Source organism: Lutra lutra, chromosome 18 (assembly GCF_902655055.1).
Source record: "Lutra lutra chromosome 18, mLutLut1.2, whole genome shotgun sequence".
NCBI classification, from domain to species: domain Eukaryota; kingdom Metazoa; phylum Chordata; class Mammalia; order Carnivora; family Mustelidae; genus Lutra; species Lutra lutra.
The window spans coordinates 8,822,023-8,847,192 of record NC_062295.1 but is presented as its reverse complement, the minus strand read 5'-3'; the positions used below and the strand labels follow the sequence as shown (position 1 = coordinate 8,847,192).

At 52.7% G+C, this 25,170-nt stretch overlaps 1 protein-coding gene across 9 annotated transcripts in view; it reads right to left on the bottom strand.

Annotated features, from left to right (window-relative positions):
* CLEC16A (C-type lectin domain containing 16A) overlaps positions 1–25,170 on the bottom strand; it is a 204,945-nt gene that overhangs the window by 83,425 nt on the left and 96,350 nt on the right. For all 9 annotated transcript variants that reach the window (XR_007124298.1, XR_007124297.1, XM_047712900.1 and 6 more), the window contains exons 17-18: positions 21,845–21,973; positions 13,943–14,063 (exon numbers count right to left, since the gene is read on the bottom strand). Coding sequence is in view for 7 of the 9 variants with exons in the window: in XM_047712900.1 (XP_047568856.1) it covers positions 13,943–14,063; positions 21,845–21,973 (250 nt within the window). In the remaining 2 variants the exon portion in view is untranslated. The remainder of the gene's footprint in view (positions 1–13,942; positions 14,064–21,844; positions 21,974–25,170) is intronic.

Genomic DNA, 25,170 nt, shown 5'->3' with positions numbered 1-25,170 from the left:
GAGGGGGTTCAACCTATCACTGCAGAGAGGCTAGTTTTGTGAACAACCAGTTAAAGGGTAAAGGTTAACTGAAGTCATTGAAATGACATAAATATTTCCTGGCTTTGCAAGGGCTCTGGAAAACCCCGATTGCACTTAGCAAAATGCAAAGCATATCATCAAACTTGCAGGCCTGGGTACGGGTGATGAAAACAGGGAAGGCACACGATAATCTGGACACACCAAACTAAAAACCAGGAAGCTGCATGGGGCTCTTCTGCACAATGAGTTGGCATTGAGAGGAAAGGTCTATCCCACCTTGAACATGGTATAAGAAAGGGTGGCCCCAAGCAGACCAAGGGAGGAAGGGAGGGAAGACAATGAAAACCTTTAGCTCGTCATTAGAAGCAAATGACCTGCAAACATTTGGGAGACCTAGAAAAGGCAGGCCCGGCTCCACGGACTTCTAAGCCTCCTGGACTGACTGTCTGCACCCGAGACGTTTTTACGACTCTGCCTGAAACAGAGCAGGCCCGTTCCAGGCCTGGTGCTGGTTCACGGTGACCGGAGAGCCAGGGCCGGGCAGGGGCTGCGGTGCTACAGACACTGTCCGCTCCTGTGCAGCCCACGTCCTTCCTCAAGCAAGCCGAGCACAGCTCCAGCTCGGTGCTGCTCGGGCACGCGTGTAGCTGGGGGCCGTGCGGCGGGACCATGGGGGTGCTCCAGGAGGTCCAGCCCAGAACCCTGGTCCCTCCTCTCTGCAGGCTGGAATCTGCGTTCACACTGCACGCACAGTTAGTGGACACAAACACAAATGCATGCGCTCAGGAAGGGAAGGGACAGAGAAATGTTAGGCCTTAAATACTACAGGCTGCTCCCATGGAAGCAGCACACGCCCCCAGTGAGCCTCAGGGGCGGATGGGCTTCCCTCGTGGGCCCAGCTCCTCCTGCCTCTCCCCGGAGGACCCCTCCCAGTGGCCAGCAGAATTTGGCCAGAGACCCTCACTCTCACAGAGCCGCAGCACAGCTAACACCCACTTCTCCGGTGCTCAAGGACATGGACTGTTTCAGCCCTGGAGTGAAGACCAGCTGTGTCAGACTCATTCAGAGACATCACGCTCCCAACAGGTCACCTTCCAGAGGGGTTTGCAAGGTTGACTTGGGAGGGATGAGGTTTGCACTCAAGAAGCGGACGTCAGAACCTAGAGAGATGTGGCCGTTGCATCACACCCCCAAAGCCAGCCTCCCCAGCAACAGCTGGTTGATCAGGAGGTGGGCAAGGGGAGCTCCAAGAGGGAACTGGAGTTTGTGAGGAACAGCAAAGTAAAGACAAAGCATGAACTTCTGGAACATTCCTTGGTTTAACCCAGTGGTTCTCAACACTGGCTGCACAATGGAATCCTCCAGGAAGCACTTAGAGATGCCAGAGCCCTATCCCCGGAACAAGTGAGTCAGAACTTTCTGGAGTGGGGCCTGGACAAAGGTAGTGTTTGAAGCTACTCAAGACGTTTTAAGGCATAACACGGACGGAGGATCTGCACGGTCACCCTCTTTCGACAGAGGGAGCCCCAGGTCAGAAGCCACTGGCTCACCCACCACCCGCCCTAGGGAGTTAGGCATAAGTAAGGTGCCCAGAAGTCATTCTTGTGACGCAAAGACGCATTAAGGGCAGTGTAGGAAACCAATTTTCACTTCTATTTTCAGGCAGGTCAAAATGAAATGACAATTTCAACTTTTGAATGTCACAGGATCTCTACTCTGTACACTTACTGATAGCTTAGCAGAGCAAACACCATTTGACATTCACTTGAAGAAAAAAATCAGTCCAGACCACCTACGGTGCCCCACAACCCGCTGGTCACTGGGGAACAGGGCAATCCTTGTCACCACTGCCCTCAAATCTTCACGTCCTGACATCTGCTTAAATCAGAGATCCAGTGGTCAAGCGCTTCCTATGTCTTGACTTTGACCTCTACTTAGGAATTTGGGTGGTAACACTAATCTGAATGAAACACATCTCCCTGCTGGGAGGGAGCACAAAGAAGGTGCTTGTCCCCTTTCCCTGCTTCCTGTGCTCTCCAGTGGGGACAAGTGTGAGCTAGAAGGTGAGAACAGGTGAAAGCAGCACGGGCTTGGTAGCAGGACCCATGCTGGGGGAAGTGGCACCAGCATCCCAGCCTAGGGGAGAAGAGAGGTACAAGGCTAGTGGCCCTTTGGTGACGGTCACACTGTATGTCACTGCGTGGGTCTCCCCAGAGATTTGTTTTGGGTACTCTGTGGTTGATCAGGTTTCAGGGCCAGAAGCCAATCCTCCCCTCCTGAGGCCTGAGCAGTCCTGTGTTGTCCCTGGTGGCTGGATGGGGCTGGGGAAGGGGATGTGTGGTGGGTGGGGAAACCCGTAGCTTCAGGCTGAGGAACCCTGTGTAGGCAGAGCCCCAGACAGTCTCACTGAGTGGGCTGGAGCGAGGGATGTCTTGAAACTCAACATTAACCCTCAACCCCACGCCCTCCATGAATTCCTGTTTCCCGTGGCAGCTCACTGCCCCCGCCTATCAGCCACCTGTGGTCAAGGAGGCTGGCTTCAGCAGCACCATGGGGCGGGGGCTGGTGGGGAGGCGCTCAGGAGCCACTCTGAAGCCAGTGGTCTGGGGTGAGACTCTTCTGTTTTCCCCTGACTGGAGCAGCACAGGTGGGGGAGATGGGGATACAGGGCAGGTCACAGGCAGGATTCTGGGGGGGGGTGTCTCTGGAGGGTTCTAACAGCCACTTTGAAAGGGTGCCCCAGGCTCTTATTGGGGGAGAAAGGCAGTGGAGGAAGCTGGCAAACCAGAGAGGTCAGTTTCCAGAGTCTGCACCAGTGGGGGCCAGATTCTGAATCTACCTCATGCCCAAAGTGGCAGGATTTGCAGAGAACGTGATTGTAGGGGTGAGAGAGAGAGAGAGAAGAGGGGCTGCTCCAAGGCTTTTGGCCTGAGTGACTGCACAGATGGAACTTTCCACTCACTGATTGGGAAAGACGCTCACATTTGAGTAGATTCGCTGTTGGCCTTTGCTGGCCAAGCCCTATCAAGTCACCACAGGCCCCTGCCCGGCAGGCATCGTCCCTCCCTCCCGACAGCCCCGTGATGCACAGATGGAGAAATCCCAGGTTAGGGACATGCCAAGGTCACAGAACCTGAGAGTGCTGGGGCCCTGTCAGCTTTCCTGGCAGCCTTGGAACCCAGCCATATCAAAATCAATCCGCTTCCCAGTGGCCGTGCCATGCCTCCCAAGACACTGTTCCTTGAGCAAATTTAAGCCACCAGGTCCCCTCTGATCAGAGGAAACAAAACTGTGGCCCCATTTTCAAACACGTGGGAAGGACTGGGATTTGGGAAAAACACTTAGGTTGTAAGTCGTCTTCAGAACAAATGACGATTTTTATAGGCAAGGAAGGAAAAAGCTCAAAACCACTCTCTTCCACTCAAATACCTCATTTCCCAGCGCACAGAGTAGAATTGAGAAATTCTGCTTCGTAGAGGGGAAAAAAAAAATCTTAATTTCTGTCTTTTTCCAGAAAAATTTGTCTTAGGACTATTTGAATACATAACTGACAACAGAGAGCACAGCCATTAGATGACCTTGTGATTTCAGCAAAATGTGTCTCTCTAATGCAGCTCAATTATGATTGTAAGTTTATAAAACAGGGAAAGATTACAGGAATATACATTAAACCACATCAATGAGCACTACTAAGAAAAAAAAAAATTAGTCCAGCAGACAGGTACCAATCAAATAATCAATACGCAGGAAACAGCTACATCACCGTGCTTTAAGAGAACCAAATAATGCTGCAATTGGATTTACTTTAAAATTTTCCACTTGAACAAAACTGACAGCTGTATTATAATCACATTTCCAGTCACTTTATAAGATACAAATTTCATTTCTTCATATTTCTACTTCATTTCTGAAAAGGGGCCAGCAACATTATTCATCAAGCACACGGAGGAGCCGCCTAATTCATAGAGAGGGGGGAAACGCTGTTAATCCCATGTTTTCTGTCCCCTTAGAGAATCGGTAGTTGAGTTCGAACATGGTTTTCTCTGATCAGTCTCGTTCAGGGTCCTGGTTGCAAAGAGGGCCCAGGGGAAAAGAGCGCAGCATTTTAGTTCTTAGGTAAAATGATGTGGGGTATTTCGACTGTTGAAACGAAGACCATCTACATGTTTAGAAAGCACCCGGGTCAGTTTAAGACTCTTGGTCTAGTTCTTCAAGGCGGGGGTAGTGGTCTGCACTGGGAGCCCGACTATCCCAATGTCTGGTAGTGATGGACAAGCATGGTTCTTAACTCACGATCCAATGTCCTCAAATTACTCAAGACAACATTTAGAAATGCCACTTTCATGTTAATGAAAGTGCCTTAAGCATTTATGAATAATTAAACATGCTGCTAAAGCTCAAATCGGTTCAATCCAACGACCCTTCTTCGAGCACCTACTATGTGCCAGACGCCGTGCGAGCGCACCGAGGAGATGACTGGAGACCCCCGGACCACGGGGCTGGAGCAGGTCCCCAGGCTGCAGGTCAGGTGAGGCACAGGTGGTGCCTCATATGGGGTCCACGGGCAGAGATGCCGTGTGCACCACATCCCCTTTAGGGACAAAGAGCCCTGGGGGGATGCGAGCTGGAGAGCCACAAAGCACACTGTCCTCTGGGGGATTGGCATCAGCAACAAACGAGCCCATTCTCTGGGGCTCCGCAGCTGAGCACTTGAACTAACTTTACCCCCAAGGAACCATCGGGGTCTGAATCAAGCCTCCCCTGCTGGTTTCGGGTCTTCGCCAAGCAGCCAGCACCCACTTTGCTAAAAGTCATCTTTCCATGAGACTTGTCTACCTAGCATGCCTGCGTGGCCGCCTCCACTTCGCAGTGCATCCCATGGACAGAAAGAGTCATGAGGCTTTTGGTTCGTCAGAACTCCTACAGAAAACCTTCTAGCGGGACAAGTCCCCCGCCCAGTGTGGGCGATGAATGCTAGTGACTGTTTTTGTGAGGAAATTTTGCACCCACAGCAGGTGAGCCCGAGCATTTCTGAGGGAATTCTCTCTTTGTTCTGCAGAGCAGTCCTGACGGGAGCACTATCATCCCCACTTCGCTAAGAGGAAGAATGGCTCAGAGAGGTTCACTGGTTTGTTCAAGGTCACATAGCTGGGATTCAAACTCCTTTTTTTTTTTTCTGAATCCAAGGCCCGGTCCCTAAACACGACACTCCTTGAATTACATGCGGGATTTTCAGGGACTCGATTTCTCTCCTGCCACTTTCTTAAGCTTTTATTTTGAAAAATTTCAAACTTCCGGAATGGTTTAAAAAAGAGCACAATAAACACACATATGCCCTCCACCTAGAGTCACCGACTGTTAAGGACTTAGCTGCCTTTGCTTCCTCTCTCACTATACCCACACACTCACATTTTTATTTTGTGAATCATTCCAGAGCTGCAGGCAGCATGACAATGTACTCAACACTTCAGTCTGTGCTCCCTAAAAACAAAGACGTTCTCCAGCAGAATCACAGTGCCATTATCACACTAAGAAAGTCAATAATGACCTCAAATTACATGATCCAATCACAATCTACATGTAAATTTTGTTTTCATTTAAAAAAAAAAAAAAGCGACTTGTTCCTCTCCACCCAAGATCCAATCCAAGTGGACAGTGTTATGTCTCCTCCTCTGTTTCCATCATCTAGAACGATAATCCAGAACTGGCCCCCTCCCCAGGGTATTTTCGTCTTCCGTGACCTTGACATTTTTGAAAAGCTCAAGTCAGTCCTCTTTGAGACCGTCCCACATTCTGGATCTCTCTTTCACAGGCTTTATCATTTATGTATTTTCTCATTTTTTGCCAGGATGAGGCATGTGACAACGATCAGGTCATCAACAAAATAAGGTAACAGAGAGAATGTTCCAGAACGGACAGATGGGACCACAAAACTATCACTGTCTTCGCAAGAGAAGGAAATCAATGAGCTCACGTTTTCGTGACTTAAAATCAAGCCACGTAACTTGCTTGCGGAGCTTCAGAATACTGTCGCTGGTGAACAGCATTTCAGCAATCAGGGGAACTAGCCAGGAACTTCCACGCGGCCCACAAGCTCTGGCCTGTCAGGACATAGGGGTGAAGCACGCAGTGTGCGAGGACCTGCAGAAACGGGGAACGCTGCCAGGTCGCGCACGTCATTCACGTTCATATCCATGGACAAACAAAAAGGTAAGAAAGAGGGGGGACTTGGCCCAAATTCAAACACAGATGCAGTACAGGTAGGGTATGGTTGTCATACATGTAAGTGCCCACAGCTGCACTTGTTCTGGGGGAACGAGTGGTTTGCAGGTGGGGGGCAGAGCCAGAACAAAGGCCCTGGGGTGGGAACGTGCCCAGTATGTCTGAAGAAAGGCAAGAAAGCAGAGAGAGCCAAGTTGTGCTAGGTGACACTCAGCTTCTCAGTCACTGTACAGTCAGAGTGGGAAGGAGGCTGCTGTGAGCGAAGGGAGGACACGATCTGACTTAGGTTTTGGAAGATGACACTGGCCACTGTGTTGAGAATAAATTGGAGGGGACAAGGCAGAAGCAAGTGATTGGCTTGTGAGACTGGCTACTACAACAATGCAGGTGACAGAAGATGGCCGGGCAAACCAAAGGCCAGGGGTGGAATGGAGAGGGGTGGTCAGATCTGGATACGGCTGGAGAGAAGGGCTGAAGAGGTGCGCTGACCGACTGGGAGGCAAGCGGGAGAGAAAGAGGGGAGTTAAGGATGAGCCCAACGTTCTAGGGCCTGCATGGGGCTACCATTGACCGGGAGATGGGCAGGCTGTGGGGGCAGGTATGTGAGGAAGCTCGAGCCCCACTGTGTTGGCGTAAGTGGGAGGGGCTGAGCGGGCGGCTGGGGTTAAGTGGGGGCCCGCGGCTGGAGACAGCAAGCCGGTGGGAAGCACGTCTGCCCCTGGGAGGAAGCAGCCCAATGCTGCTTGCGGCCCCAAAGGACCAGACCGTTTCAGATTCAAGGTGAGAGCTACCTGGGTTTGTGCGATAAGATGTCTTGATTTTAAAATGTTGCAATTCACGGAAGATTGCCAGACACCAAAGGACATCTGTGGGCCTAAGGGCCAGCCGTCTGCAACCTCTCTATACCACTCTCGCTCTGCCTTACAATCATCTGGCAAAGGTGAGTGCTGCTACTCCCACTTTATCAATGAGGGAACCGAGGCCGAGACGTGCATCGACTGTCTCAGGTTGCACGGCGAGGAAGAGGCAGAGCTGGGATCCAGAGGCCAGGTCCGTCCTCTCCTCAGTCTGTATTTTTCTGGGACCCGGGCTTCCTCCATACACTCACTCCCTTCTTAAACAGGCAGGCCCTGGGCTAGAAACAGCAGGGGGAGAGCTGAGGGGAGGTCCAGGGCAGCTTGCCTTACCAGGAGATGAGGACAACCGAAATAGCATTAACTGTTGTTAATAATCAGCTTCGAAGGCTCAATGGGTTGGGTTCCAGAGAACTAGCTGAATCAAACAGGACAGGTCTCCATGTAATAAACAGTCCATGTGCCTGGGCCATAAAGCAGAACCCAGGCACACTTGAAACCCATTGGCTGGGGCAAACCAGGGTGTGCGAGAGGCCGTTGGGCACCACCTTTCAGGCAATACTCTGGCAGGATCGGTCCCACAGGCCTGGCCTAGCAACAGGGCTCCCTGCTGGAATGCTGCCCCTGACCCTATAAACCTACCCTCACACTGAGGCCAGGGAGGCCCCTTCTGAGATACACACGCAGATCTTCTCACCAGGTGAAAAACACTTGTCACTGTTCTTAGAAGAAAGCCCCAGGTCCCTGACCCACTTATGAGGCCCACATGTTAGGCCCTGGGGCAATCTCAGTCTCACCTCACCACCCTGCCCTGCCTGGCCACACTGCTGCTTCTCATCTTCCTTAACTCCCCATCAACCCCAGGACCTTTGCTAGTGCCACACCCTGGGATGCCAGCACCTGCCCCTACCTCCAGCCCTCAGATGGGTGCTCGCTCCCCCAGAAGCCTCCCTGACCTCCAGACAGGTCCACCCCTGTTACCTGAGCTCCTTGGCACAGTGACGGGTCTGCCTTTGCTCTGTGTGATGACGTCATCGGTGTTCACCTCCCCCACAAGACTGACCTCAAAAAAGACAGAGAACACTTCTGCTCCGGAGATTGGTCTGCACTTGAATTATTTGAGGAACAGACCCCATTAAAGCCCAGGATGCAGAGGCTTCTTTCTTGGAAAGTCTGTCCCTTGTTCAGAAGTGATGCCCTTCCTACTTATCTGGGATTAACAACGCCCTTTCTTTTATGAAATGATAGTTCATAAATGCTTTAAAAAAAAAAAAAAAGACTTGGTAACACAAAAAAATTGGCAATCCTGTCCCCAGAGGTTGTGTGGTATTTTATTTTTGTTCTGACACTTCCCTGGGCTGTGCAGTCCCGAGGTTGGGGAACCACAGAGAAGGACTTTATCCTACAGGGACATTCTCCAGGCCCCCTAACAAGGAAGCCTGCACCTGGGTGAGGAAGCAGACCCGGAGTGCGGGGACCGGTTTATGCGCCGACCCTTCTCTGGAGGCTTGGGATCCCCCCGCACAGACCATGGGCTCTAGTGAGGAGCTGCTGTCACTGTTGTGCCACAACACAAGGGGAGATGCCAAGAGCTATGCAGTGGTCACAGGAGACGGCTCAGCCAATGGAATGTTGCCAAACACGGGAACTCTGAAATTCATGACTGTCTGTGGAAAACCACTTCTGAGGAGAATGTGGAGTGGGTTCCGACCCTCTCCCTGGACATCCCGGCTGGGCTACCTCCCAGCACCTCTTCTCGGCCCACCCAACTAACCTTCCTCGACTGTTTGGAACCAGCCCCTCCTCCAGGGCTGGCCCCCTGGCTTACAAAATCACCGTCTCCTGACTCCTTGCTGCCTGCACTGTCCCTAGAACCCAGAGTCCAGCTGGGTCTCCAGCATCGCCAGAAAATACCATCCCCAGACTGTGCTCCCATCCCCCTTTCCCCACTGTTCCTGGCCCCCGGAACCCTGCTGTGCCTCCTAAATGGCCTCCTAGCCACCATACCAGGCACTGTTCCAGGCACTTCACATATATTAACTCATTTACTTCCATTATACAGATGAGGAAACTGAGACACCAAGACATTAAGGTACCTATCGAAGGCCACAGGTTGGCAAGTTACAAGGGCAAAGCTGGGATTTCACATCAGGCACAAGTCTGGCTCCCTAGCCCCTCAAAATGGCTCACGGGCCCCTGCTGGGACTGTGGGACCTGGCCATACCAGTACACTTTCAGGACCCATGTCTCTGGGAACCCACAGATGGCTTCCCACTTCCCTGGACGTGAGATCTGGTTCATCTCAGCCCCTCTCCCCCTGACTCCTCACCCGCTGGCCCCACCCAGCTCTCAGGTCATGCTCTCTCCCACCTCCCAGCCTCACCTCTGCCATCCCCTCTAACTGGCGGGCCTTAGTTTTGCATTTCCTCAGAATCTTCTGGTCCCTCCCTACATGGCAGCTAACCAGAGAAGCCTTCTCTAACCAGGGTGGGAGATCTTCCCTCCCAGTATTCTCTAGCACAGACCCCGTCTGTCACCTCCATGGACCATCTCAAACAACCCGTAAATACCTGCTGGCAGTCCTCCCATCCCCACCCCCCCGCAAAGCGGAAGCACCACGGAGCGGAAACCAAGTCTGCCGCTGGTTCCCTATCACCTCCCAGCTCCCAGCACTGTGTCTGGCATACAGCAGGTGCTCAACACATAGCTGAATGAGCCACGGGTTTTACGGAATGGTTCTCACGAGTGGATTTAGAAAATCCAAATACAAGATGAGGTGTGGGAAGCACGTGGTGTGGGGACAACACGTACCTGCCGGGTGCGCACATGAAGAGGCTGGGAAGGGATTCAGAAGTTTCCTGAGCATGCCCGGTATCTACTTAGGATATTTAGATAATGGGGGAATTTCTCCCGGCTGTGATTGGCCATATTTCCCAGAAACAGGCAAGACTCCTTCCAGAAGGCTCTGATGCCAGTGCTGGCAGGAACCTGGGTTCTTCTCACAGCCTTGTCCTCAGGGCACGCCCGGGGACTGCTGGCCAGTAGGCCCGTGAGGGGACACACAGGAGTGCCCTACCTGGATGGGGGGCACCTTCCTTCATCTGGGCCCAAGCAGCCCCATGCTGTCAGGAAATGCTCCCAAACATTGTTAGGAGCAGAAAACGCCCACCCCCGGAGCCCAGCAGTTCAGGTTGGACACACTGATCTGGTAGCCGCATGGGGGCAACGGCCGGCTCTCACCCCCGAGCACCTGCTACACGCCAAGCGATCACCAACGTGATCTCATCTGATTTTCAGTGGCTCTCTCTGCCCGCCTTTGAGAACCATTTTAAAGGGCAGGCCACTGAGCCTCAGGAACATGAAGGCCCCAAGCTGGGTCACAAGGCCGACGACCTCCAACTACACGAGGGGTGGCCAAGGTGGATGTCAGTGCAGCTGGCCAGCTCTCCCTCATGCTCCAGCTCCACCTAGAGCCTCAGTGGGGCTGAGGAAGTGCACGATCCAAAACGGCAGGGACCCATTCAGTGACAAAGAGCACCCCCAGGTCCTTCTCTGTGAGAGAAGTATTTATAGATGCAGTGACAAGATGTCTTCCACTGGCTTTCCTACACTCGAGGAGGGCCGAGGTGGGGAGGTACTCTGAAAAGATAGATGGCGGAGCAGATGGAAAGAGACGTAGAGCAAGACTAATAACCCTTGAAGCTGAAGGCAGGGTATGTGGAGATTCACGGTGCCATTCTCTCTAAAAGTCTCATCTATTTTATCCCGTCAAGCTAGCCTTCTCTCCCCATCCCCCTTCCCTCACGACTGCCAGGCCCTGACATGGGTCCCACACCACGCTCCTCTCCAGCGAAAGCAAAACAGGCTCGAGCAGTCAGCTCTGCCTCCTTTAGGGGTGGGGGACCATGGCCTCCAGCACGCTCCTGGTCCGGGGCCACCCTGTCCGAGCACACTAGGCACACCTGCCCAGAGGCCCGAGGCTGGTGAGCAGACACGTGACGTGGCTTCTGTGTACTCTTACGCAGTGGTTTCTTATCAGAGGGCGACAAGCTCAGTAAACACACTTCAGGTCACCTCTTCTGGCGGTGCAGAGCCGGCGTGCCTTTGAGCTTGTCCGCCCAGATCACATCACCTGCCATAAAGCTGACCAGCTCCCAGCATTTCTCCCTGAGTCAGCTTTCTTCAAATCACGGCGCTCACGAGAAGCATGCCCAGCTTCCAATCATTCGGCAAATATGAATGCCTTTGCCTACGTTATGATGTTGCTGGTTATTTTATATACTTAGAGGATATTTTGTGACATGCGAGGCATACCGATTTTTCCTCACTGGAAGGTCAGACACTCCCGCATTTAAGAACAATCACTGGGAGAGATACAAAGGAAAAAGAACACAAAATCCAATGACAACACATGCTATCTTATTCTAGTACCATGTGCTCATAAAATCCATAATTCCTAGTACTTTCTGGATGGTACTCTCTTAAGCAAAGACATAATTTGTGACCAGGCTGGGTAAAGACAGACAGCCATTACTTTCTTAATGGCCAACTACCCAAAAAGGCTCAGTTAAGTGATCTCAACTAGCAATCTAATCAATTAAAATTGATAAGTGAAATACTTTTAACCTTTATTTCAGCAGGCTATTCCTGGGGGGGTGGTGCAGAGAAGGAAGGAATGTGAATTCCCAGCATAAAATTTAATTCCATTTCATGGATACAAATATTCTTGCTACCCTGATGGAGAGGTCCCTTTGAAAGAAAGCTGTTTCCCTCCTCCCTTGACTCAAATCAGAGAAAGACTGGTTTATGGTTCTCCGCAGCCAACTCAATCAATTTAAACCCTTAGAGAAATCCTTATGGCAATTTCTCAAGGAGGAAAGGACCAAAGGAGATAAGCACAGATAGCACAAAGTGGGGGACATAGCTTGTTCTTCTGAGAGAAAAGAAGAAAAGAGAATAAGGAGAGGGCAAGAAGAAGTTAGGGGCTCCTGAGAGGCTCAGTTGGTTAAGCGTCCAACTCTTGGTTTTGGCTCAGGTCATGATCTCAGGGTCATGAGATCAAGCCCCGAGTTGGGCTCTGAGCTCAGCATGGTGTCTGCTTGAGACTCTCTTTCTCTCTCTCTGCCCACGTCTCTGCCCATGTCTCTCAACTAAATAAATAATTCTTAAAAAAGAAAAAAAAAAGTTAGACAAGAGGGTAAAACCCATAATAATTACAGGGAATCTTCTATTTGGGGAGAGTGCTCTCTTCTTTCTATGCATCACGTTTAATTAGCAGGTAACACAGCCTACGGTTTTCTTGAGCACAGTCAGATGCTAGACACTATGCTCTGTCATTTAATATTTCATATTATATTCCGCTCAAGTCTCAAAACAAGCCCATCATATAAGGAAGTTCATCACCATTTTCCAGGTGAGGAAATGGAAGTTGTAGGGGTTTCGATCATTCGTTGTGAATACACAGCAGGGGGCATGGGGATCACATGCCAACCCTCAGTGGTCTATATCATGATTGCTGGTCGCACAACTGAACACTTTTGTCCAAACTCATCCAAAGGTACACTAAAACTAGGTGAATTTTGTCGGATGTAAACTGTATTTCACTAAAGCTGAGTTAAAGCCGTGGGGACCTGGTGCTTACCATACACCACAAAGAGTGGCCATCCACCGCTTCTGCCTGCTCAGCTTCCATCTCTTTGGGTGTTTCCTTTGAGGGCAACCTTCCTCCTCCCTCTCACATGAAGAGGGCCCCACTTCTCAAGAAATGGGCCCCACTTCCCAGCTTGGGGTTCGCCACATGACCCTGGCCTTGCCCAGTGATGAATCACATTCCTCTGACAACGACTGGTTCAGGGATGGCCCACCGACCCATGCCAGGCCAGAGAACCCTGCTGCGGACTTCCACAGAAGTTACAGGAAAAGGAAGCTCTGTTTCTGTCAGGTCTGCTTAGTTGGTTCAGCAGGATTTGGAACTCAGATGGCCACCTTGTTGCCACCTGGTGAGAGCCCTCCCAGAGATGAAGCGAGAACAAAGGGAAACCGAAATGAGACAGGGCGGCTGCTTCCTGATGATGCTGCTTGAGCACCTAGATCCAGCAATGCCTGAAGGCAGACATACTCTTGGACTTTTCAGTGACACCAGCCAGTTCCCCTTTCTTTTTCTCTAAGCTCACCCAAGTTGGGATTTCTGTCCCTTATAACCAAAGAATCCTACCATATCACAATGCCTCTAAGAAAGAGAAAACCACCTTGACCATCCATGTGCATCTGCCCTACAGCAAATGGAGGAAAGCAAGAGTGGTATGCGTGTGAGGCGGATTACAGGGGCTCGACCGGGCTTTAGGCCCACTGGCATTTTTAATCACAGCCTCATGCTCACACTGCTGCGGAGAGCATGGCGCACTGTGTGGTTAGGGACAGAGCCCACAGCTGCCGGCTGAGCACACACTTCTCCACCCTCCCCATCTCCGCCTCACCTCCAGGCTGGTGATTTGCACTTCTGCAAGTTTTCCCCTTTTCCGCAGCAGAGGCCTTGCATCACTGGAATCCGACAGAGACCCCTTACTACACAAACCAATCATGATCCGGTTACGTGGAGGCCAGAGACGACTCCCCCTCACCCCGCACAGCTCCATCTGGCCCGCAGATGGACTGCCAGGGACCCAGCAACAAGGGCCCTTTCTTTGAGTCTGGCAGGATGTGCATACTCTGTTAGCTTTTGGTGACAGACCAACGGTGGAAGCAAACGCAGGTCACACCCCGACCTTCCCCGTGACACCGGAGCCAGTGCGGCAGCGAGCGCACCCCTCCCTGCCCGCCCCCTCCATCCCCCGCGCGGGACTCACTCAGATCCAGCACGTCATCCGTTTTGATCAGGTCCTCCTCCCGCGTCAGGGGCAACTGGGTCTCGGGCTCCCCTCGCAGCTGCAGCGACAGGGAGCGGAGCATGAAGAACACCCGAATGGCCTGCGTGGACAGTTCAGGAGCAGAGGAGAACGAAACTGTAGTTATTCAGGGGAAGTGCTCCATGTGCAGAAATCACACAGGGACTCTTGATTTAAACAAACAAAACCAAACAAAGTCCACTTGTCCCAGTATCATGGCCCTGGTGTTTTCGCAGCAAGGTAAATAAACAAATAAACAAATAATTGAAGGGTACAGGCAATTTTTAGTTCTGCACAGGTTTGGGCCACTTGACTTCAGCTGAGCACCTGTCCTCCTGCCAGGAGCTCTCCCCTAGTGCCATGTAACCTTCACGACGCCCCTGCTTAGCAGGCAGCCCCATTTTTCAGACAATGCACTGGGACCCCAGGAGGCACAGTGAACTGCCCCAGGCCATATGTCTGGGGGGACTAGAACCAGGCCTCTTTCTTCCAAGTAAAGTGGCACAGAATATGGAAATCCAAATCACAAGTACTAGTGTTCCGATGTCCCGCCTAGTGAATGCCGGGGCAGGGAAGGCCGAAGAGGGTAAGATGGTCGTACGATTCAGAGCCAGCCAGACTCCGTGAAAATCCTACCCCTGCCCCTCCTTGAGTGAGCGCGTTTGCAGCACAGTCTCAGGCCTTACCACAGTCTAAGCCCTTAGGCCTTACCACAGTGGGTAGGCTGTGGATGGGACAGCAGCCCTGGCGCCTGGCCGGTGTGCTGTGACTTCAGTGCTCCAAGTGCCCCTCAGACTGCCCCAGCCAGCTTTCTGGAGGCAGAGTCAGCTCCGTCAGCACGGGGATTCCCGGCCCGTGGAAGAGATGCCTGGGTGGCATCCAGTATGGCCATTAGGCATTCCCAGAGAGCAGGAAAAAAGCAGAATTCCCAGGCCCAGACCCAAAGAAGTTGGTGTAGAAAGCAGCTTTTACCCCGGACCCAGCATGCCCTGAGAGCATCCCACCCCTGGGTCCTAGATTGGAGCTGAGTTGCCCACAGACGACAGGCCGGGAAGCGGAGATACAGCCCATCGGAGAGGCCACCTCCATGCCACTTGCCCTGCCACACAGCTGATGGGCCTAGCTTCGGCATGCGCCTGAGGGAAGCAGCCCAGGAGTCAGCCATGTGAGCTCTGTGTTGGACTTGCTGGGCAAGGCCCCTGACCTCCGTGAGCTTCAATTTCCGCATCTGTGAAATGGGGGCGGCAGTCCCTGTCCCGCAGGGCTGCTAGGAGACTCTGAGAGAATGCCCGGGGGGGGAGTGGGGAGCCCCCGGCATGTGGGCAACCATCCTTTCCTCCAGCCACCCGCTAGCTGGGCATGGGGGAGGGCATGGGGACAAACCACTGTCGCCACTGGTGAGCCACACAACGATGAGTTCCAGCCCACTTCTGGTCTTCGTGTTTATAGTCCCGAGGCTACAGGCCTGGCACACGGAGAGGGGAGGCTGCCCTTCCTAGGACAAGGTGCCTCCCAAAACAAAGCGGGGGGACAGGGCTTGCACAGGCTCCTTCTGACCCAGGCAACTAGAATGCCCACCAGGACATTTAAACCCGAATCCAGTCTTGGCCTGGAACTGGCAGGAGACCTGAGCCAATGCCTCCCTCTCCTAATGGAGAAAACTGGAAGAACACGATTCTACCTCCTGGATGTATCCTGAGGCCACGTGTTCCTCTCAGTCCACCAGAAGCACTAGGGAAAGATAAGCCTTTGTAGTATAATGATGTGGGGGGTGGAGGAGGGGGGGGATTAGCACTAATCTAATTGTCTTTAGTTTTCACAGCCTTCCGAAGACGTCTGCAACAGTGAAAAGAAAAAGAAGTGCCCCATTTCATTTTTTAAAAATCAAAACAGCTTCTGTTTATTATGCGCCCAGAGTGTGCCAGGCACTGGGAGCACCTTACTGCAAGAGGGAACTGCTACGTGGTAAGAAACAGAGCCGGGAGGGGCAGAGCCATCCAAGTCCACGTGGCTGGGGCTGCCTCAGCTGGGCTTGGAAGCAGCGGTATCTGATGCACATGCCCCTTAACAAAGCACACAAGGACACCCCCATGCCTGCACCAGCCTGACTGCAGAAAAGCCCGAGATGCTGGAGGCCGCTTGAACTATATGGCCACCTGAGCTCTCATGGAAGAAGTCATGGCCTCGGATGCGAGGAGAAAGGCCCATCGGTCAGGTCCAAGCAGAGGGAATGCTTCATTTCAGCGTCAAAAATCCATTCCTCTCAAAGGTTCTGAAGGCAAGGAAATCAAGCAGGACCCTTGCTGGGGGGGTGAGAAAAGACAAACACATGTGGCTTTCTGCAGACCATCACTCTGAGAACCAGAAACCTCCACTAGGAAAGGAGTTCGGGGGCGCCTGGTGGCTCAGTGGGTTAAAGCCTCTGCCTTCGGCTCAGGTCATGGTCTCAGGGTCCTGGGATTGAGCCCCACATTGGGCTCTCTGCTCAGCAGGGAGCCTGCTTCCCCCCCCCTCTCTGCCTACTCTCGTTGAATAAATTTTAAAAATCTTAAAAAAAAAAGAGAAAGAAAAAGAAAAGGAGTTCGGAATTTGGCTCCTAATTTAGACCTTTTTGGTAAAACATAGCTTTTGTTCTGGAAGCAACACATGGAAGATATTTGTAGAAATACAAAATAATAATAATAATAATAATAATAATGATAATACAACAATAAAAATCTGAAGAATATGGAAGACACTGACCAGCCCCACAACTTTGAAAATTCACAAAAGAGAGATAAAACACCAGGATGAGGGTCCTCAAATCCAACGCACAGCCCCCTAAACCATAAGCACCCCATCCCTGCCTACCCAAGGCCTGCCAGGGATTGGCAGGGCTGGACCGTGTCATCTCCCTAAAGCGTTTTAATGACCCTCTGTGGTTCCCATTTTACAGACTGGAAACCAAAACCTGGGGATGTAAGGCATCCTGCCCACGGTGACTCAGCTAATAACCGGACTCCATAGTCTGTTCTTCCAGCCATATGCCTTTGCCTTCAAAAGATTTAAGGCTTGGGACCCAGGCTTTTATTGAGCACTGCTCTTTACTCTGCCAAATAAACATGCACTTTAAAAAGTATTAAAATGGAAGAAGGAATTATTGCTCTTTCTGATGCTTCCCCACAATGCCAGGAAGATGGACTCTGGATGCGCATATTAGTTTTGGAAAGGGGTGACAGCTGAGCGTGCTCGGCTATAATCAAAAGGCTCATCCCCTGTGCTTCAAGGTACCTGGGAGCAAGTCCTGCAGCTGCATGGTGGGGAAGGAGCCCCCTAGGTGGGGGGGGATGGCCTCAGGGTCAGACAGACCATGCGAGTAAATCACGTGAATTCCCTGCGCCCGGCCTTGAGTTCTGGGAATGGGGTACCCACCGGCCCTGATCTCAGGGCCTCCCCGGAGGTGCGCCCACAGAACCCTGGGGCAGCCCTGGACCGAGCACTCAGGTCCAGCCCTCTCTCTGCTTCCCTTGTCCCATTTGCAAGCCACGGAGTTTGGGCGGCTGTCACCTGGATGAGGAGCCCACCAGGCCACGAAAGTGGCTATGAGAAACCAGTCACTCCTAAGTGGGTGCCGAAGCAGGGTCACCTGGGCCCAGCCCGCTGTGAAAACCCCTTTGGCAATATGGAGAGCGTCACACAGAAAATGGTCGTGCCCCCGAACCAGAAATTCTACTTCCCGGAACTTTTCCGAAAGAATTAAGCCAAAAGAAAGAAACCCTGTATTTGTGAAGCCTGCTCACAACAGTTTAGTTGAAAATAATGAATAATGAGAGCACCAGAATGTCTAGCAGCAGGAAAATGCCTGGGCAAGTCACGGCAGAAGTCGCCAGATAAAGTTTCTTACAGTAAGAAATGTGACTTGAATTAAAACTGCGTCCCAGCACAGAAAGCTTCTCGCTGTACAAGGGACAGAGGAAAGGAAAGGCTGGAAGGAAGACCACGACACACTCTTCCTGCCACCATGAGAAGGTGTGACTGAACAAAGACAGGGAGAAGGCCTGAAAGGCGACGAGGCCTTGTTTGTGTAGGGTGATGAAATCACGGGAAATTCTTTCCTTCTGCTTTCGAAACCCTACAAGATGTTCTTTAATGTGAAACACACAGCCAAAGAATAAAGAGAAAGATCCTATTTCCTCGCTGGCAAGAGCGATCAACACCAAAACTGTTGGTGGTTTTACATGGGAACGGGGACCGAAGTCAGGGACAGATAAAGCTCACGCGTCTCTATTTCATAATGGCTTCCAAGATTACCACAGAAAGATGGCCGGTGGCTTACATTCCGATTTTGAGATTCCCCAGAAATTCCTCTCGCTAACTCTTCTCTACCCCGGAACCTCAGTAGATGGCTAAAAACTCTTCTTTCTTTCCCTCCTGGGACACTAGACCACTCTACCCCTGTTTAGTCAACGTGTCCTGAGCTCCTCCTGCCTGCCGGGCACCTTACGGCCCTCTTTCCTGTCTACTTTGGGCAGGAGCTAAGAGACCAGACACATGAGGACCCGAGGCTCAGGGAAGGTAAGCAACTTGCTCAAAGGCGCCCAGCTAGAGCTGGCACTGAACCTTGGCTGGTCCCACCAGCCTGGGCTCTTTCTTAACCGCCTCTCTCAGCTGGCCCTGGGATAGGTCGAGCCGCATCCCCATTTCTGCTTCCATGTCCTCACGATGCCAGCAGTTCCCACGGCTCAGCGGCCTTATTTTAGTTTACATCATCTGTTCACGGTCTATTCTTCCCTTCTGCACAGCGCCTGGCTCCTAGAAAGCCACTCAACAAATACATCAAATCAAAGAAGGAAGAGAATCAATGGCAAAATGCAAGAGGGACGTCATGACTTTTGGTGTCAGTTGCCTCCCTGTGGCCTGCAAGGCCTGACTATCCTCCTCTCCTGTCCCCTCCCCTCACTTGTCACCCTGCTCCTTGAACTTGCTACATTCTTCTGCATCTCAGGGACTCCGCACTCACTGACCCCTCGGCCCTGTTCATTTCTGCACCCTCGGGCCCAGCCTCTGGCATCCAGTAGGCATCCGGGGGCTCTCTGGTGATTGAATGGGGGACTATTTTACAAGTTAGGAATGATGCATTGGTAAGGGGTGTTTGAACTTCTTTAATAAGCCCTTAAAGGAAATAAAAGGTGGGATTTCTGAAAAGTGTCAGCCTCCTGAAAGTTAAAAACGTCTGCTTGGTGGGGGGGGAAAAAAAAGAAAAAGAAGAAAACCTCTGAATCAAAAAGATGAAATGGAATGTTCTTTGGAGGAAAGCAAAGAACTTGAAACAAACCACATAAGCCCTCAATTGCTTGCTAAACCATACACTTCCTTCAGCTCAAATTCAAAGCACACTGCTGTGTTCTGTGTCTGAAAGGGACACAGGAGCTAAGCTTCTGGATGATTCTAGACAGCTGCCTCGGAACAGGAACTGGACTGAGGTGAGTGGCCGAAATCTTCCTTCAGAAGCAAAGGGAAGCTTCTCTCAGGTAGATGGCTTCACTTTGAGATGGTCAGGGCCGTTTTATAAATCCTGCCACCTTCTCCCCGACTCTAAACCCAGGGACCCTGAGACTTGAGGGTTGATTGTATAAACTCGTCGGACAAACAAAGGCTGAACAAGAGACCCCAGGGAAGTCCAGGCATTCCCAAGGGCTCTCGGTCTGTGTTTCAGATTGAGAGGTGGGCGGCACAGCCCTGGGAACTTACAACCAAGTGAGATGTCAGGGGCAAAGGGACGAAGGGAACCCCTACCCTCGAGAACTACTACTGGCTTTCTGTGCCCTGCCTTTCACTGAGTCTCCACAGTGACTCTGACAAGGCAGGTACGTGCTGCTTTGAGATGGGAAAAGGAGTCCCGGAGCCCAAGCGACCCTCCCTCTGCCATATGCCTTAGCCTTGAATTTCTCTCATCCTCTCCTGTGGATCAGGACTGTCTACCCCAAGCCAGCAGGGCCTGATGTCGGGATCAGCTAACAAGACCAAGGTCCTCCATGGGCTCTAAGGCCCCGGAGACGGGCCCCCTCCAGCCTCATCACTTCTCAAAAAGCCTCCCTCACTCTGGGCTCCAGCCATGTCCCCTCCCTAGGGGTGCCGGAATGAGCCACATCCGTCTGGGCCTTTGCCTCCCCTGCTGCCCAACCGATCCCTCTGCTGCCCGTTCTGCCTCCCTCCCCAGGGAGGATGAGGGGCTTGACCTCATGTTCCTTTAGCAACAGCCTCAGCCACACAGACTGGCAACACTCCCCTCCCTCCCTTGCCCTGCACACGGACTCCTTGAGGACTGAGGCAGTGTATGTTATATCCCTGGTGTCCAGCACCAAGTAGGGCTTATAAATATAATGAAGGGAGCAGTGGGAAGAAGCAGGTCAGAGCGGCTAAGAGTGTGGGCTCTGGAGGCCATGCTGCCTGCACGGAGTCCGGGCTCTGCTACTTATTAGCTGGGGGACCGTGAGCAAATCACTTGATCTCATCATGCCTCAGTTTCTTCCTCTGCAAGATGGGTTCGTATGATGCCAACTTCCTAGGACGGTGGTAGAATTCCATGAGCAGAGTCAGACAAAGAACTGGTATGAATGACACACGTGATATCAAACACGAGCTCATCTAAGTGTTGAGCAACTGGGGCCCCGGGGACCATAAAAGAAGGCAAAGTGCAACCCAGAACAGCAGCTCTCACCATCCACAGCCTCCCGGACCTCTGGCTCAGGGGACAAGGTGGGCCTCGGGGACAGAACCTTTGTGCTAGCCTCTCCAGGGAACACCTCCGAGGCCAACCAAAGGGTGAGCACACCCGCCTGTGAACAAGTTGCCAACATAACCTGCGTTTGTCAGAACCGGTCCTAGGGTGCTGGCTGACGCCGTGATGCCCAGTGCAAAGAGTGCTACCCACAAACACGCTCGTGGGCCCGGCCACAGGGCCTGCAGGGTTGTCTGGGAGCCTGAGGAAGGAGGGTGCCACTGGCTCAGACGGGGTGGGTCCTGCCATGAGGTCTGTGGCTTTGGTCAGACAGCAGGGAATGTTCAGTGACTAAAACACACAGGTCGGCTTTCCTCTGCAGTCCCCTCCCGCCCAGGCCTCCGAGGCAAAATCACCACCCAGGTGGAGGAAGACCACGGAATCCTCCTGTTGGAGGCCAATCCAGCAGGTCCCTTCTGCTTCTCAAAATCCCCAAATTAACACCTCGGCCGCTCTGGTCAGATGGGGATTAGCTGAGCAGCAGAGGGCAAGGAACTCATCTAATGCATCCATTCATGTCTCTAGGGAATGATTTTCTAGGAAGAGGTGATGGTGCTTTCTAAGAAAGAAACTGATCTTAGGCCAGAGATAAAATACCGTGAACGGCCCTCGAGCCAGCTTCAGAAAAACGGCGCTGATAAGGGACGCACACTCCCGCAGAGTTCTGAGAACTCTGCTTTTCACACACGGGAGCGGGCTGGCGAGAGTCACGGTCTCATGTGCCTGTGCCTCGCCCCCAGATCCCTCAGATAGCTTACCATGGCGCTGTGGCGCTGTCTCTGGGGGTCCCGAGCCCCTCTGGGAGGGAATTTCACACCAAGGCCTCCCCGGCCCTTGCCTGTTCTAGGCTCAGAGGTGGGTCCCCAGAGTTGGGAGCTGGGGTCCTGCTCTGCACCAGCCAAGGCAGCCTGCCTGGCCCTCTCACAGGGGAATCTCAATCCTGCTTCGGCCAAGGGCAGCTCGCCTTGGGAAGTTCCTCCCAGTGGCAGGACGCCGGTGCGGGGTGGTGTTGTCCACCCCTGTCCCAAAGTGGTTGAAAGACAGGCTCTTGATTTGGTCAGATGGCAGCCCAGGAGACGTGGGTCCCGCCTGCACTTACTCACCCGCCGGGTCTTTTCCACGTCGCCACACGGCAGCCGCTTCACAAAGTCGATGCCAGTCAGTGGCGTGCCCGTGGGGGGCAGGAGGATGGAGGCGTCCATCATGAGATACTCCACGTTCATGGGCTTCATCTAGAGGAGAGACATCAAAGGAAACTTCACCAAAGGGAGGAAGAGGACAGGGCAGGTCACCCAGGCCCCTTGCCTGCACCTGCGCGTGGCAAGTGAGTAAAGCGAGCCCACAAGAAGGCTGGCGTGAGGTCTCGAGGCAGCCCGGAGCGTGAGACATAAGCCTTTGTTTCCCAAGACACGGATTTTTTCCTTCCCTTGAGTGGCAGCTCAGACACTCCTGAGAAGCTGTCTTGGTGCTGTGAAAAGCTGTGGTTTCCCACCGGCTCATTCCCCCACAGCCGGCCAGGAGCGGAGCCCTGGCCGCAACCCGCCTCCCTCTCTTTGTGCTGTCAAGGATGACGAAAGCAGACGTAGTGATGGCAGCCCCCCGTTATCGTGGACTACGGACTGCGGGCAGGCAGCGAACTGCAGGCTTTGCCTGCATGATCGTACTTAATCCACCCAAGGACTCCACAAGGGATGTTTCCCTATCTGCTCATGGGAAAACACAGACTCAGCTGGTGGGCAGCAGAACTAAGACGCAGACCCAGGTCTGCCCTGCTCCAGACCCGACTCCTGCCACATGACCACCATCCCCCTTCCCTGCCTTGCTGTCTTTACCTGGGATCACACAAAGAAGCCACTTACTGAGCATCTACTAAGTGCCAGTTGCCAGCAGGGCTCACCTCCTGCTGGACAGTGCTGCTTGCTGATGCTGTTCCTTATTACCGAGGGGGACAGTGAGCTCAGAGGAAGGGTGTGGGCCCACAGCCTCTGGGCCACATGGGAGCAGAACTGTCTGCCTGCCTCCACACCACCTCCGGGAAGCCTTCTCTGATTACTGTGATATTTGGTAGCAACATCTCCCCTTCTGGAACTCTGCTGCATCAATACAGAGAGTGAATATCCACGTGTTTTGGGACATGGACACTTCATTTCCCTGACATCATAAAGGAATGACATATCCCAAGGTAAATTTCCTATAGAACTAATTTTACTCCTTCAAGCATTCCATGCTTTTTTGTGTGTCTTTTTTTTTTTTTTAAAGATTTTATTTATTTATTTGTCAGAGAGAGCGAGGGAGAGAGAGCGAGCACAGGCAGACAGAATGGCAGGCAGAGGCAGAGGGAGAAGCAGGTTCCCCGACGAGCAAGGAGCCCGATGCGGGACTCGATCCCAGGACGCTGGGATCATGACCTGAGCTGAAGGCAGCTGCTTAACCAACTGAGCCACCCAGGCGTCCCTTATTTATTTATTTCACACAGAGAGATCACAAATAGGCAGAGAGGCAGGCAGAGAGAGAGAGAGAGAGAGAGAGAGAGAGAGGAGGAAGCAGGTTCTCCGCTGAGCAGAGAGCCCGATGCGGGACTCGATCCCAGGACCCTGAGATCATGACCTGAGCCGAAGGCAGCGGCTAAACCCACTGAGCCACCCAGGCGCCCTTTTGTGTGTCTTTTTGAGTTTTGTTTTTTGTTTTGTTTTTCAGAAAGTGGGCTTCAATCGTTATCACACACTCTGCCCCTTCTAGAACATACAGCTGACTGACTACCCAGGACAGTTGTGATGAGGGCCCAGCTGTCTGGGCTAGGGAGCCGAGGAGACACTTAGTGCACGCTGCCTGCCTTTTTCTTTTGGCCTCTGTAAGCAGATCTCCCGTAAGGCCTCGGGTCCCCCATCCCAAATCCCTTTATCCTAGGGCTGGGTGGTGGAGCCCTGAGCTGCATCGGGGGCCACCCTTGGCATCACCTTCCAGCCTGCCCGCCGCTCCCTAGCAGCCCCCCCACAACCCGGAAGCCGCCTATGGCGGGAGGGAGAGGAAGCCGATATGAGTGGTGCGCACACTCTCCGGGGGCATTTCCCAGGCACATGAGCCCAGGCGCGTGGTGCGGGACCCATCTCACAGCCAGAAAAATGAACACTGAGAATGTAAGCAACCCACAGAAGGTCACGCAGTTAGTAACAACAGCAGAGGGGCGCCTGGGTGGCTCAGTCAGTTAAGTGTCAGACTCTTGGTTTGGGCTCAGATCGTGATCTTACGGTTGTGGGATCCAGCCCTGGGTCAGAGTCACCTTGAGACTCCCTCCCTCTCCCTTTGCCCCTCCCTCTCTGCCCCTCCCGCTGCTTGCACACCGAGTGTACACTCTCTCGCTCTCAAATAGATCCATTTAAAAAAAAAGGCAGAAACTGAGCAGGGGTTTAGGAGCCTGAGCTTTTCCACACCGTCAAGTGACACACGAGCCTTATGTTTCCAACAGGAAACTGAACTATGGAGAACTGCGCTGCAGAACAGGACGCCCCAGGGACAAGCACCACAGCAGTTAATCCCCGAATCCACTCCCCTCTAGCTACCGGTCCAAAGAGTAGAAGACGGACACACTCTCCCAGGGGCTGGGGGAATAATGGGGAGCAGTGGCCATCTCCAGGTGGGAGGCACGCCTGAGCGGCCCGTACACCACCAGAGCAGGCCTCGGGCACTACTGTGGTATTTCTGGAGATGACCTATGCCAACTGACGTCTTCCCTGGAACAGGCTCTGCAGAGGCCTCGGAAGTGCCGAGGGTGAGGACGTGGTAAAGGCCCAGCAGTTCACACCCGGCGAGATGAGCTTGGGAGCCGGGAGCCACTTAGAGCAAGCGCTTTTGTCTTCGTGACACTTGGGTTTACTGCAAACTTCTTGAATCACTCCCCTCTTTGATGAGCAATGTCCACGAGAAGGACATTTATCCTCTATTTACTGAGTGCCAACTAAGGGTCAGATGACAGAGATGCATGGAAATGAACAAAACGGAGAAAGCTGTCACCTTCGGAACTGATCCTTTCCCATGACTGTGCCTGATGGATGGAGGATATAGGGCTGACGCTGAGCTGGTGCCGTGGACTCAAGGACAAGCAACACGCTAGAACATTCCGGAGGCACAGCAAAGGGCACTGGAGGCGAGCTGCTGGGCTTTGGAATCCTGACTCTGCACCTCACTGGCTGGGCAGATGTGGGGCCTCACTCAACCTCTCTGATTCTTGCCTCCTGATCGGGGCGACAGGAGCAGTAAAAGAATGAACACATCCAATGTGTTCTACACTCCTGATTCGTATCAAAGGGAATCTTCCCGACCCATCTCTGGCACAGCCCACAGAGGGGGAGTGGGGGATCATGTGAAACTTCACCAGTGGTGGGGATCAAAAGGCACCGCTTCTGATTCACCTCCCCACCAATCTCGGCCG